General features: G+C 40.8%; 1 protein-coding gene across 12 annotated transcripts in view; it reads right to left on the minus strand.

The window, feature by feature from the left end:
* FBRSL1 (fibrosin like 1) overlaps positions 1-16397 on the minus strand; it is a 539464-nt gene that overhangs the window by 249965 nt on the left and 273102 nt on the right. For 11 of the 12 annotated variants that reach the window (XM_075832773.1, XM_075832754.1, XM_075832801.1 and 8 more), the window contains one exon: positions 9946-9981. The exons of the other annotated variant lie outside the window; for it this stretch is intronic. In XM_075832773.1, the coding sequence (XP_075688888.1) occupies positions 9946-9981 (36 nt within the window). The remainder of the gene's footprint in view (positions 1-9945; positions 9982-16397) is intronic. 12 annotated transcript variants of the gene reach the window in all.

A 16397-nucleotide genomic window follows, 5' to 3' on the forward strand; every position in this document is an offset into this window, starting at 1 on the left:
GCTGTCAGCTAACCGAGTGATTTCCGTCTCAGCCAGCCTAAGCTTTTCCGCTACACTGCAAGGGGGAAACCACAGTGAGAAAGCCTGGGCTCTTCTACCTTCCCACACAACCAGAAGCTTTAGCAGGAGAGAGAATGTATTGAGGGCTAAGTGAATCAGAGGCTGGCCATCCGCAGACTACAGGAGTATCACCACAGCTAGCACAACGCTAAAACAGCATTCACCACCATCTTTTCCGGTGTAGAGACAAGTTATAAAACGGTAGAAGCTGGGGCCAGAAGACAAGCTGATACAAAGTGTGAAGTTAATGTCAATGTCATGAGAATCTGCACTTTAAGCAAGGGACATTGACAAAATGCCCATTCATGGTTAAACTAGGGCTGCAAAAAAGCTGGCACTATACAGTTCCCAGAACCTGGGGGGTTGTATCCTATGCCTAGCGTTGTCTGGAAAGATACTATGCCTTTCTATGTACTTCCCAAGGAAGCAGCATTAGCTTTATTCACGGTTTACTCTCACCTCAGAAATACAGATGAACACATTTCTCTATTGCCGTTACTAACACATTGTAGATTCCTTGTGCAGCCCGAGGCCTCAGTCACACTGTACCCCCCTCTCATATGACAGTTTACATGTCACTGGGTTAAATCTCCAAAGTGTTAATGGGATAAGTAAAAAGGACTATAGCAGCAGTTATTACTGACTTCAAGCTAGACAGCAAACGGGTAAGTTAAAGATTTAGGGCCTGTTCACATCACCGTTCATTTCCGTTCCGGGGTTCCGTCGGGTGAACCCCGCAACAGAAAGTGAAACTGACAGCACAGCCTCCGTTTCAGTCACCATTGATCTCAATGGTGACGGAAACATCGCTAATGTTTTCCGTTCGTCACCATTCCGTCTGGTTTCCGGTTTTCCGACGGAGTCAATAGCGTAGTCGACTGCGTTATTGATTCCGTCGGAAAACCGGAAACGAGACGGAATGGTGACGAACGGAAAGCATTAGCTATGTTTCCGTCACCATTGAGATCAATGGTGACAAACGGAAGCTGTGCTGTCAGTTTCACTTTCCGTTGCGGGGTTCACCCGACGGAAACCTCCGACGGAACCCCGGAACGGAAATGAACGGTGATGTGAACAGGCCCTAAGTCATATATTAGAGGAGTTTATGCTTGTAAAATATCACTAAGCAGAATTCAGAAGAAATATCAGGTACTGTACTATTATGTGGAGTCTGCAGGGAATATGTAGACATGAAGACTATTTAAAGGGGTTTTCCTATGAGAGACATTTATGACCTATCCACAGGATAGGTCATAAATGTCAGATAGATGCGGGTCCCACCTCTGGAGCCTGCATCTATCTCTAGATAGACTGGAAGTATCAAAAGCTTCACACAGGGGGGGGTCAGGCAACGCCCTCTTAAGGCCTTATTCACACGAACGTGTTATACATCCGTGCGATGCACGTGATTTTCACGCGCGTCGCACGGACCTATGTTAATGAATGGGGCTGTCCAGACTGTCAGTGAATTTCACACAGCGTACGTGCGCTGCGTAAAACTCACGACTTGTCCTATATTTGGCCGTGTTTTGCGCAGCACGCACCCATTGAAGTCAATGGGTGCGTGCAAATTGCGCACGGCACACGGAAGCACTTCCGGGTGCCGCGCATGATGTGCGAAACAGTAGTAAAATAAATGAATGACAATAGAAAAGCACCACTGGCTTTTCTGTTTGTAAACATAAAACCAGAGTGTCATAATGATGCCGGCTGCACGAAAATCACGCAGCCACGCATCATATGCTGATGCCACACGGACCTTTTGCGCGCGCAAAACGGACATGTCCGTGTGAATAAGGCCTAATAATCACTATTTTTTGATGGGTGCACAAATCCGGGTGGCCGAACTTCCTAAATCACCAGTACGTATGAGCACAACAAAGAGCGTCAATACTCTAGAATTAGGTGATATTCTTCACATAAATTTTTTTTAGACGGCCATTTACCACGGAGGCTTCATTCTATATGCAAACTTGGATGCCTAATAAAAATAAATGTGAAGGATATCACCTAATTCTGGAGTGCTGCCCCTCTATATTCGGAGTATGTCTCAGTTTTAAAATTGTAGTATTACTCATTTAACTTCCTTTATTTAGTTGTGGCTTCCGTGAAGTAAAGCCAGTCTTGAGAACCAGTATGTGATAGAAGGTCTAAGACGACATGAGAATATGATCCACTCCCAGGGTCAAGAATTAGTAGGTTAAAGAACTTATGAACGGGGGTAAGTAACCCTTAAGCCCTGTTCAAGAAACCATGTGGTTGCCTCTAAGGCTGGGTTCACACGACCTATTTTCAGACGTAAACGAGGCGTATTATGCCTCGATTTACGCCTGAAAATACAGCTCCAATATGTCGGCAAACATCTGCCCATTCATTTGAATGGGTTTGCCGACGTACTGTGCCGACGACCTGTGCCGACGACCTGTCATTTACAGCTGTCAAACGACGACGTGTAAAATGACTGCCTCGTCAAAGAAGTGCAGGACACTTCTTTGAAACTTAATTTGAGCCGTTCTTCATTGAACTCAATGAAGAACAGCTCAAATGATCGGCCGTCAAAGACGTCTCGCAAAATGCGAGGAGGAGCTTTTACGTCTGAAACGACGCAGCTGTTTTCTCCAGAAAACAGTCTGTCTTTTCAGACGTAAAAGGAAGCTAGCGTGTGCACATACCCTAAGAAATCACCGATTTTCTGCTTGATTTGTGATGGTAATCCACGTTAAGAAAAAGTTTTTAACTTCTTTATGTAAGGACGCATCCACCCATTCAATTCGGAGTAGAAAAGTATGTTTTTCAAGGAATAAAAGCCGCAGATCTGCAATATAGACATTTGTGTTTCGAAGGGTTAGGAATGTCAGTCATAACACTTTTAATAACAAGGCCCATTAAAAATGTACCAGAGTGACCATTCCTAACTTCCTTATGCCTGGAGCCAATCTTAAAGTGCCACCAGCCAATCAGAATGGCACCAAGACTTTAAAAAATACCCCCGCTTCTGAAATGGGGATCCAAGAACAATGTTTTTAAAGGTATCTATCTAAAAAATACCTTAGACCTTTGTAGTCAGATATACTGCTCCTAACTGTTTTTGTGGCCAAGCCTCAAAACTAAGGTGCTAGGCACATTGAAGTCCCCGCTGTTGAAATTTCTCCAGCCTTATTTTTCTCTTTTAGAAACTTTAGAGATGGTACTTCTCTTCACACTAACATTCTAAAATAAAAATACAGATGTAATCTAACACTACATTTATGCTAATGTCATTTAGGGCGATTATTCGATCATTGGGTAGGTGGCTGAAGGAAGATCTTAAGGTACCTATAGACATGATGGTAACTAGTATTAGCAGGATCTGTAAATAAAAATATAATACAAGGAGTGGACTTCCTGGAACTGAAAATGGATTGGCCAAACCATATACAATCTGATGCCTCATTCAGACGGGCATATTTGTGTCAGCAAGTGGATCGAAAACACAGAAGAGAAACACATTTTTCAATTTATACTTTTTTCTATAGGCTCCACTCAGTGTTTTGGCTTACAAATACTGATACAAAATACTGACCAAAATACTACTGTGTGAATGAGGCCTACATTTTGGAATTGTTCTCCTTAAAGAGGCTCTGTCACCACATTATAAGTGGCCTATATTGTACATGATGTCATGGGTGCTGTAATGTAGATTACAGCAGTGTTTTTTATTTAGAAAAACGATCATTTTTGACGGAGTTATGACCTATATTAGCTTTATGCTAATGACTTTCTTAATGGACAACTGGGTGTGTTTTACTATATGACCAAGTGGGCGTTGTGGAGAGGAGTGTATGACGCTGACCAATCAGTGACCAATCAGCGTCATACACTTCTCCCCATTCATTTACACAGCACATCGTGTTCTTACTAAATCACTATGTGCAGCCACATACAAACACATTAACGTTACACAAGTGTCCTGACAGTGAATAGACATCACTACCAGCCAGGACGTGATGTCTATTCAGAATCCTGACACTTCGGTAACGTTTGTGTGAGATTTACAGCAAGGCAAGCGTAATCTCGCGAGATTACGCTGTAAACTGACATTTAAAACGAGATTACGCTTGCCTTGCTGTAAATCTAACACAAACATTACCGAAGTGTCCTGGCTGGAGGTGATGCCTATTCATTGTAAGGACACTTGAGTAACGTTAATGTGTGTGTAAGTGACTGCACATAGTGATCTAGCTAGATCACTATGTGCTGTGTAAATGAATGGAGAGCAGTGTATGACGCTGATTGGTCAGCGTCATACACTTCTCTCCACAACGCCCACTTGGTCAAAAAGTAAAACACGCCCAGTTGTCCATTAAGGAAGTAATTAGCATAAAGCTAATATAGGTCATAACTCGGTCAGAAATGATGGTTTTTCTAAATAAAAAACACTGATGTAATCTACATTACAGCGCCAATCACATTATGTACAAGATAGGGCACTTATAATGTGGTGACAGAGCCTCTTTAAGTGCTGCTTGGTCTAGGGTTAATGACTGTGGTCTTTCACCCCAGGGAATATAGCATTTGTCCCGAATCTTAACAATCTAAGCCTTAAACTGTGTTTACACGGGCAGATACAACAAGTCGATCAGTGCCTGTTTACAGGCCCTCATACATGGGCCGATACTTGGCTGTATGGGCACGAATTATTGCGAATATGATCGTTCGGTCTACATCAGTTTGTATCATTGTCGGCAGCATATCCCGTTTACACAGGAAGATGTGCTGCCGACAACGATCATTTTCAGCTCAACATAAAAGATTAAATCAGCTGACGTACGAGCGTATGCTCATTTGTCAGATGATCGTTGCCCCGTTTACTAAAGAACGCCCGTTCGGCCGATTATTGGCCTGTGTAAAATGGGCCTTTAGAGTTCAAAATACCGACACTTTTTACATTCCTTTTTGTAAAAACCAGGGCTTCAGTACAAATAGAAAACGTAGATAAATTCACGCATACTGCTCAGGAGTTTTTATTTTCGATGGTTGATGTTGAATGAAAATCCTGCCACGTCCATCAATGTGTCAGAGTGAAATCCAGTTATCTTTCTAGCCTGCATCCCAGCTCAGATCATAACCTCTCCTCCCTCCCCTTCCAGCATCTGCACAGAAGCCAAATCCCCCTGTACTCAATTTTCACATCTCAGTAGACAAGTGGTGGATTATTTACGGCTGTTTATTTCTCTACCGCCACAATGTGTAGATCCGGTAAGCGTGCTTATCCCATGTGACAGTGTTTCAAAGAGACAGCTTAGAGCATTTATTCTTTAAGGTATTTGTAACACACAAAGGAAATGGGATCCCACTGGATATTACTTTCAATGTGGGTTTAGTTGCTGATCACAGTAGACGCACATGTCACTTCAGCCTATCTTGGAGTTGGGACAATTTACAAGTGGAGTAAGACATGCCACAGTAGTAAGAAACTATTCTGTACACTGTATTGATCAAAATCTCCATATTACTTCTACCAAAGTCTTTTATCACATTCAGCTATAAGTGGCATAGAGGACATGTGAAATAATAGTCAAGCAAACAAAAAAATTCAACAAAACAATTACAATGGCCAATGTATAGTCAGTTCAGCATTTCAAGAAGTTAGAACACAAATTTGCTTACCAAAAATAAAACAGGCAACTGAAAAGACATAAATACTCCATGCGCAAACATATAAAAGGTAATTTGTCAACCTTTCTACGCCAATTTTCAAGCGTAGAAAAGTTGCAAAAGACACAAGTCGCAATTTTAGTTGGGATTTTTGAGCTGCCCTCACCATTTTTGAAAAAAATAAAATAAAGGTTAACCAAAGGGATGAGATCACTGTGGCCAAACAAATTTATTATAACTTACGCAAAAAAAATGGTGTCAATTAGAGCGAAAATCTATGTCCGCTCCTAGCTTCAATTACACACACAACGGACTCTTTTGGTCACCAACAATGTATGGATGGAGCCACAGATGACACGTTGGAGACAGAACAGCATGTCCTGGATCTGCAGAGGTGATGTTGGACATAGGGAATTTGTTAAAGGACACAAACATAAGGGTGCTCATGCATTAAGGGGGATTCATTAAAAGCTGGACAGACGAAGGAACTGGAGAAATTCCCTTCGACTATAAAAGAGAAGTGGGATGTCGGTCCTATAGAGGAAGAACAATGGAGGGATATTTTAAGTAATACTAAAAAACTCTTACGTAGTGAAGCACATTTATTATCTTACATTCTCTTACAAAACTTAATTGCTCAGAAATGGAAAACCCGCCCACACAAGGGAAGTTTAGTAACAAAATAAATTGGTGACGGAGAAAAATATTTATATTAAGAGGAAACCGGAAATAAAATCTAGGACCTCTGGTCTATTTGGTTAGAGGATTCTGAAATAGCTACAGCCGCTTTGGCTTGGGACAGAATTTTCCTCAGGGGGATCATGTAAATACCTATTAGGTTATGTTCACACGGCTTATTTTCAGCCGTTTTTCGGGACGTAAACGTTTTTAAAAACGGCGTGTAAAAAAAATGCCCCGTAATAAAAAAGTGCATGTCACTTCTTGAGCCGTTTTTCATTGTCTCAATAGAAAAACAGCTCCAAAAACGGCCGTAAAAACACGAATCAAAAAACGCTTGAAAACCGCTCCGTATTTTACAGCTGTTTTTAGTTTGCCGTGTGAACATACCCTTACAGTGCCATGTCCGGTTTGTTGTATTCCCATAAGCTTTGCCTTCTACATTTATTGATGACTTCTACCTCCAATTTATATTACGGACTATTGTATACCCTAAAGGAGTAATGGTACTGGTGTAGCTTGTCAGTTACTGGGGGGGAGGGATTGTTTGTATCTTTGGACAAACCGCACAGAGAACACTTGAAGAAATTTATTAAACACTCTAAGCCACTTTTTTAGCGTAGAAAAGTCGCAATTACCGTAAAATTTGTGACATATGGGGTATTTAACCCCTTCCCACCGCAGCCCTTTTTCAGATTTTCATTTTCGTTTTTTCCTCCCCACATTCCAAAAGCCATAACTTCTTTATTTTTCCGTCGATATAGGACTATGAGGGCTTGATTTTTGCAGGACGAGTTGTAGTGTTTCGTAGCACTATTTATTTTGCCGTATAATGTACTAGAAAACAGCGATTCCTCCATGGTTTTTTGCGCGCCGTTTTTACGGAATTCACTGTGCAATTAAAACCACATGTTATCTTTATTCTGTGGATCAATACGATTACGGCGATACCAAATATATATAGTTTTTTTCTATATTTTACTACTTTTACAAGTAAAAACCTAAGTGTAAAAAAGAAAATTTATTTTGTGTCGCCAAATTCTGAGAGCCATAACTTTTTTAATTTTCCGTCGATTAAGTGGTATGGGGGCTTATTTTTTGCGGGATAAGCTGTAGTTTTTAATAATACCACTTTGGTGTACATGCGACGGTTTGATCACTTTTTATTTCATTTTTTTGTGGGAGATTAGGTGACCAAAAAATAGAGATTATGGCGTTTACAATTTTTTTTTTTACGGCGTTCACCATGCGGGTTAAATAATGATATATTGTAATAGTTCAGACTTTTACGGACGCGGCGATACCAATTATGTTTATTTATTTAATGTTTTACTATGCTCTAGTGGAAAAATGAGAAAAGTTTTTTTTTTAACTTTTAATATTTTTAATTTTGTTTTTAAACAAAAAAAAAAAACTTTAACTCATTTTTACTTTTTTTATTAGTCCCCCTAGGGGACTTCAACCAGCGATCGTTAGATCACTTGCACGATATACTGCAATACTGATGTATTGCAGTATATCGTGATTCTGACAGACAACTATTAAGCCCTGCCGGAGACCAGTGCACACAGTCTCTTCCATGAACTGTGTAGTGTATAAAGGCAGACAGACCTTCCTGACGTCACGATGGGGGCGTGCACATCTGACGTCAGGATGGGGCCACCTCCCACCTGTACTCACAGGCAGCAGAATCCATACACTGATACATTCACAGTGTACGGATTTCTGCTAGCAACAGGAGACGTACAAGAAATAAAACGTGGTAGAAAAGTGTCAGAGGGGCCATTTAAAACACATATAACACAAAAAGGAGCCCAAATTCATTAATAAAGTATATTACAAAATATATTTATATTACACATGCTGCTAGAAAATAAAAAGAACGGGTTATATCATCTTGCGTTTTGAATTTCTAACCTATGAACACAGGCCTTGAACAGGCTAAAGTGTTCCGTTTTCAACACAAAGCCTCTTAATTTTGTCATTTTTCTAAGTAAAAGAATTGCAACCATTAAAATGACTACCAGCTACGGAAAAATGTACAGGATGAGTTATGTTGAGCTGCTCATTTTCCATTTCCTGCTTTTATCCTTTCCAATCTATCTCTATCTCTCACGGTCCGCTACATGATAGTCCTGTATTACTGATGAGGTGCGAGGAATCCAGGTTTTCCTTTATGCCTCATATACCGTATAAGCAGGAGGAACAATTGCCAAGGAAGGCTGTTATATTCTAGTTCAGACATCTTGATCTATCTCGGAGTTTTAGCTCCTCATTAGTTCCTGATTTGGTGCCTTTCTTCTATACTATAGCCTATTAGATGCCGAGCCCACTGTCAGCCATGTGAAAAGCAGGCCAATGATGATTCCCGCTGTATGATGCAAGAAAAATCCCGAATTGATAAAAGAGCAAGAAAGCGCTGGTTAGAAAACCACTTTAATCACAAAACGAAAAAAAACCCATACATTTTGGTCAGTGACCCATTATAAAGCACCATCATGGTCGGCATAGTGAACACTAGGTGGGGGTAGGGCTACTATTTTTTTTCACACAAAGCACAATAATCTACAGCTTGCAGAACACAAAGCTATCAGCCCAACTGTTGCACTAGTCCAAAATATTAAACAGTGTATGGACAGTGTATTATCTGTTCCGGACCACGATTTTATCCGTAGTTATAGAGTACTATAGTAGCTACTGCTAGTAAAAGGTATTCAAACAAGGGCTAAATGAGCTTGGAAAGTGACAACTCTTTTTTGGATCCTTCTAGACGGTTTGTGACATCTATTTCTCCACTCCTCAGCTATGGGATTAATGTCAGCCAAAACAGCCATTTTCGACAATTTCCCCCCCATTATCAGCCATGATCTTCCATGCAATTATTTTTTTTTCTCCATTCTTGCTCCCTAAAGAAACTCATAATGTAGGTTTGTGTTGCCATTGGCCAAAAGTATAGTCGGACTAACGATTGATCGTCCATCTGTCAGCCACTTCAAATCTAATGTGCACGGTCATCTTTATACAAAGTGCATGACTTAGGACACAAAACTTGCACATGATAGGAGTGCAGTTTGAAAGTTGCTGTTGTAATGAAGAGCTATAAAGGCTTTTAAAGGGGTTGTCCACTACTGAACAACTGATGACCTATCCACCAGATAGGTCATCAGTATATCATCGGTGCGGGACCAAGACCCGGATCCCGCACTGTTAAGCCGCTTCTGCTGCCTCCAGGCACTGGATGTCATGATCCATTACGCGAGGTACAGTCCTGGAAGCAGTTGGCTCTGTACATAGCATAGCGGCCGTGCTGCCAAACTGCAGCTCTGCTCTCATCTGCTTCTGGCATGTACGTCCGGTACTCGGAGCTAGCCGGAGCGACTTAACGGTGCGGGGTCCGGACCCTCACAGATCACGTACTGATGACCTACCCGGTGGATAGGTCAGTTGTCCAGTAGTGGACAACCCCTTTAAGTACTTTCTTTCCTAGGAGGACCAAACCAATCGGACCATTACTCTTTAAAGCAAATGATCTACTCACTAGCAGGTATAACAAGGAAAGAAAACACTTACTGAGTAACCGCGTCCAGAAAGTGACTGAGCGGAGCTCTGTGGAGGAAAAAGAGCAAGGTCAGCAAAGACAAACTCACCAAGTTTCTGAATTATTTTGAAATTCGAAAAGATTTTTTTTTAAATTGTCAAAATAAAACTCTTATGAGTAGTTTCAGATGCACCTAAAGGTAATTAAGCGAGATTCTCACAATATGGAAAACATATCCTCTAGAGTTCTCTTTGTACGATATAAAGAATTTTGTGCAATGGAAGGGACTTTTACCAACTATGAATTACAACAGAATAAATGCAGTATTTTACTACACAACCATTTTTGTGTACCATTCACAAACATTACCCATTTTAGAAAGACATAGTAGTATGCTCAGCTATTTCTAGATGTACTTCGATCAAGTGGTAAATGGAAAATATATTTCAAATTGTGCAAATCTAGAATGCAGACTCAGCACTGTAGCAAAAGTCGTACAAGTTATAAAAAGCAAATACAAAAGCATTTAATTGCACGATACACTTTAGACAGCCTGACGCTATTTGCTCCGATGCACGGATCGGCTGTGCTGGGACAGAGTTCAAATGTCAAAATAGGACCATATAACTATTTAAAAACATAGAAACCAAAGACTACGCAAGACTAAGATAATAAACAATGCTTGCTAAATTGAACATCCTTTTATACATAATTATTTCCCTCGCTATACGCAACAAATATATGCATTTAAAGGACTGCTGCAAGCTACGGCAGTGAAGAAGTTAAGCACAGCATACGGGTGAATAATGCAGCTGCATTTCCTATCTTTCCCTGGTGAGTCAGAGGAGCACCGTGCACCTGCCAACCTTTCCTGCTAAGCCAATAATTGCCAATTTAATCTTTGCCTCTTGGTATCACTCATGTTTAGCCCTTGCTGTGTCCTGAATACATCTTCATTCATCTGGGGGGGGGGGGGGGTCGTACCTGACAATTAGAGTGTTAGCTTCAGCTAACTAGGGCAGCCAGTTTGGCAAGGCCAGATAGACAATTGTTAGTCTATTTTCCCATCATGTAGTGGGTGGTGCTAGGGAAATCTGAAATTTTGTTGTTTTTTTTCTCTTTACCCTTTCCGCTACCCCCCCCCTTCACCTTCAGAATATTTCACATGATCACAGCCTTACAACCAAATTTTCCATGTTCACAGCGACTGAGGCTTCTATTTAAATGATAATGAGGGCCAATCCATTCATTTGAGAAAGGGAGAAAATCCATTAAAACACAGGCAGCTCTTAAGCTGGATCATGAACAGATTAAAAAAAAATAAAAAAATCTCCCCCCTCATTTTACAAGGCATTATGCAAGGCCATGTATGGATTTAAACACGGATCGCAAAATCTTAAAGGATTAAGACGACAATTACACAGAGACATTATAATTATTTACATGGCAAGGTACAGAGTTACGAAGGGCCTAATATGTATAATTGTTTAAATATACTGCCGAAAAAAAATCATACTACTAGATGGAAATCCTGTGATGCGAGATAAAACCGGCAGGTGTGGGCCTCTGAAGTGGGAAAAATAATAAGCATATTTTGTCCTACAGATAAAATGCCAAAGTCTCATTGGCCGCAATGCCTAATAATATATTTCTGCCACCAATCAAAATGCCCCACATGGCGAGCTTGAGTTGAGCAAATCGTTACGTAGAACTATGATAGGTTCAAGCTGTTGCCATAGTAACACTTCTGGCCTCCTCACTCAAACCGCTCTTTATGATGTTCCATTCTTCCCCCTCCTGAAGGGAAGGGGAGGGGGGTCTGCTGCTCATATTAAATAAGAATAAACTATTATATTTGGTGCACTCCACGTACGATTGATCTAGTGACTGACGCCAACCTGCGAACAAGCTAAAAAGGTGCATTGTTCTGCCTGCAGAGACCAGTCTCCTAAATCATACTTCATAATTAAAATCCCATATCTGAATTAGAACGACATTGCTCTCGATCCCAGGGATCTGCACCAGAGGAAACGTGAAGCTAAAGTCCCCCGCCCCCTTTTTCTTCCTTCCCTCCCATCACTTTCGCCTGTCAAAGCTGTCAACTCAAATACAGCTTTAATCTGCCAGGAGCACTTTTCTCCTGACATTTTTAATAAATACTTTCAGCTCTTAAACACATTTGCTGCAGATATCTCCTTTCACGCCTCCCCCCATTCTCCCTCTCCTTCCCTGCAGAATAAAGGCAGGGAGACTAAAAGCAGAAAATAGTGTTTGGGAACCAACTTCTCCTGTACAGTAAACGATCATTCTGCAGGGTAAACGGATACAGAGTAAAGCTACATATTGCGTGCAGTATTTTGGGGTACACACTACCCTTATTCTTTCATTCCTATGGTATAAGGACATGTAATGTATTTCATATATAGATCTAAAAGATTCTTGATTCAAGATTCAACAAACAAGAACACAGTAAATAATGCTAAAACCTGCAAAGACTAAAGGCCCATTTACACGAGCAGATATTCAAATTAGCGACTGCCGATACGATTGCGGCACTAACAGCGAATACAAACACATATTTAGACAAAACGTGATCAGGCTACACAATCATTCTATATTCATCCCTTGGTCACTTAATCGAACATTGTTCACTGCATTCACACCTTTAGTATATTAGAAGATAATTGGTAGACTATGCCTAACTAGGGGTCCTTTTACACCGGCCAATGTTGGCAATAAAAACGAGCGCCAATCAACGAGACAGCGTTTTTAACATGTGGTTTTTTTTGGTTGATAAATTTCCACGCCTTTTAATGGAAGTTCATGCACCAAGACAAAAAAAAACGCACAGTGTGAACTAGGGTTGCACGATGCATCTAAATTTCGATACTGTTTTGATGCCGTGCACCCTCAAACGGTTCAATACCGTTAATTCATGTATTTCGATACTAAGCTGTGCAGCCGCACAGCTAAGTATAGTAACACAAGAATGTAGTTAGAGCGGGGCTGAGGCTGTGTAATACAGTCATTGGCCCGCTCCTGAGTCCTGATAAGCGTTTGCCGTGGTCAGCATGATGTGATGAGACCAGCGCTGCACTAATGAGCGCCGACACTGAACACAGTACATGGCGGGCGCACTACAAAACACCCCCACGTTCTCTGTCTTCAGTACCTGAACTGCCACTCATTAATGCAGCGCTGGCCGCAGCACCTAATGCTGATCGCGCAAATGCAGTTATTGTCAGGAGCGGGGCAATGGCTGTATTACACAGCCGCAGCCCAGCTCTAACGGCGGAGATCAGAGAAACCTCATCTCCACCGCTATTCCCCCGAATACTGCGATCAAAGTGGACTGCAGCATTCAAGGGGAAAATGAGAAGGGGGATGCCCTTTGGATCACATCACAGGGAATCCCTGTGATGCGATCAAGGGACATACCATATATGGGCAGACAGCCCAGGGTCCATTGAAGGACCCCAGGGCTGTCTGACCATATTTTCTGTTAGAGCATCCTTAGGTATGTCCTAACAACTGCCTGTGTACTATCCGTACACAGGCTAATGTACTGGCATAAAGATAGATGTATGCCAGTACATTAAAGTTTAAAAATAAAAAAGTAATATTAAATAAAATAAAATACACACATTTGAAACAAACATTAAATAAGTCTCAATACATAAAATATACACATATTCAGTATCGTCGTGACCGTACTAACAAAATTATAGCGTAATTTAAGATGTTTACGCGGTTATAAAATAAAATAAAAACTGCTTTCTCTCACTTATTAATGTGAGGCACGAGGTATGAATTTTGAACCTCCATGTGCTTCACATTAACAGTAATTAACCCCATCATGTACCTCAAACATTAACCCATTGCTGTCGATTATGACTGAGGAACATGATGGGTTAATTACTAAGGATATGTGCACACAACCTATTTTCAGACGTAATTCAGGCGTTTTACGCCTCGAATTACGCCTGAAAAGACGGCTCCAATACGTCTGCAAACATCTGCCCATTGCTTGCAATGGGTCTTACGATGTTATGTTCAGACTAGGTGTAATTTTACGCGTCGCTGTCAAAAGACGGAACGTAAAATTACATCCGCGTCAAAGAAGTGCAGGACACTTCTTGGGACGTTTTTGGAGCAGTTTTTCATGGACTCCAATGAAGAACAGTTCCAATTACGTCCGTAAAAGACGCCGCGAAAAACGTCTGAAATTCAGGAGATGTTTTCTCCTGAAAACAGCTCCGTAATTTCAGACGTATTTTGCGTTGACGTGTGAACATACCCTAATAATGTGAGACACATGGAGGTTCAAAATTCACCAGACCACGTGCCTCACATCAGAAAATGGAAGAACTTTTTTTATTAATATTTTTGGCAAAGTATTGTTTTGGTATCGAGTATCGCAATACTACACAAAGTATCGGTATTGAAGTCCAAATTCTGGTATTGTGACAACCCTAGTGTGAACCCAGTGTAATAATTTCATAGGTCTATCAAACGATTCATGTTTACATAACCCAATGTCATAACAAAGGATTACTTTTGTGCATTAACGATTTCCCACACGATCAACGAGTATGTTATTTACATTAATCGATTATTGCGCACACTTGCCTGTATACTATAAACTGCCTGATTATATGTTCGTCTAAAAAGGCCTTAGCAAATAATTGGGTCATTATAATGGATAATGAATGTTTAGTACTGTGCATTCCTGATATCAAAGATTGTCAATGACTGATCAAAAATACGTTCAACGTCTATCATTCCCAAGATCGTTTGAACATATGGACATTCTTTTTCTCTCGAGATGATCATCAGGACATGATAAGGCTAAGTTCACATCTGCGTCTTGGCTCCGTTCTGTCTGAGCTTTCCGTCGGAACGGAGCCCTGACTGACACAAACTAAAACCCTAGGTTTCCGTTTCCATCACCATTAGTTTCAATGGTGACGGGTCCGGTGCCAATGATTTCAGTTTGTCCCCATTGTTCAAGGGTTCCGTCATTATGAATACCGTAGTCCTACGGTATTCATCCCGTCAAAACTACGGAACCCTTGCACAACGGAGACAAACAAAGCATTGGCACGGGATCAGTCAATGGTGATGGAAACGGAAACCTATGGTTTTAGTTTGTGTCAGTCAGGGCTCCGTTCCGACGGAAAGCTCCGACAGAACGGAGCCAAGAAGCAGATGTGAACGAAGCCTAAATGATAAGGCAAACGGTTTGTGGAAAAAATCATGGCAAATAAATAAAGAAAAAGCTAAAACAAAACAATACACACTGAATTATTAGTAGTTTTCAGGATGGAGAAATATCTTGACCTCTATGAGCAGTTTATGGCTGATATCTATTGGATTCTGTGGAGAGGTCAGATGCACGCAGGGCACTTCATCTCATCACTGCAGGCATCGAGCTGGTTAATGCCAAATGTTATTGTTTTGAGAACCTTGGAGACCTCCACCTCTCCACCCACTGCTTTGCATTCTGAAAAAGAGGCAGTGTTTTCAATTTAAAACCTAAATTACCTGTCCAATTGAATCTAGCAGGCACAAAGCTTTCCTTGTGACAGGCTGTACTTATGAAGCATATTTTACATTAATAGAACTCAACAGGAGTCCCACGTGTAGGGTGTTAGATGGAGGGGGTTACGTGCATAGCTATTGAAATGTTAAATCCAATATCTCAAAAATTCGAGCCATTTTCTCTCTCTAAACCTCTGCAGAATAACGGCCAAGGTTTCCACTCTAATTCATTTGAATAAAAGGATGCTGTAATAAGGGAGGCCAGCTAATAAGAATTACCTGGGTTTTGTAAATATTTATCCAATATCTCATCTATCTATAGATATCCTTCAAAGAAATAGGCAGCACTCCATACGATTTCAAGTGAAAAAGTGATGATGCTTTATTCACCTATAGTAATGCAACGTTTCAGCACTCCTCTTGCGTCTTTGTCATCTCTCTCTCTCTCTCATATGCCTATGGCTTCATTCACATCTGCGTCAGGGTCCCGTTCCATTGGAGCTTTCCGTCAGAATGGAACCCTAACTGAAACAAACGGGAATCATAGGTTTCCGTTTGCATCACCATTGATTTCAATGGTGACGGATCCGGTGCTAATGGTTTGTCTCAGTTGTGCAAGGTTTCCGTCGTTTTGACGGAATGAATAGCATAGTCAACTATCTCGCTCTCTCATATATATGCCTATCTCTCTCTCATATATACTAGTCCTTCTCAATGAATTAGAATATCATCAAAAAGTTAATTTAGGTCAGTAATTAAATTCAAAAAGTGAAACTCATATATTATATAGATTCATTACCCACAGAGTGATCTATTTCCACCACTTTTTTCTTTTAATGTTGAAGATTACGGCTAACAGTTCATGAAAACCCAAAATTTAGTGTCTCAGAAAATTAGATTATATAAGCCAATTTCAAAAATGATTTTTAATACCGAAAAGTAT

Source organism: Rhinoderma darwinii, chromosome 1, assembly GCF_050947455.1.
Source record: "Rhinoderma darwinii isolate aRhiDar2 chromosome 1, aRhiDar2.hap1, whole genome shotgun sequence".
Lineage (NCBI taxonomy): Eukaryota > Metazoa > Chordata > Amphibia > Anura > Rhinodermatidae > Rhinoderma > Rhinoderma darwinii.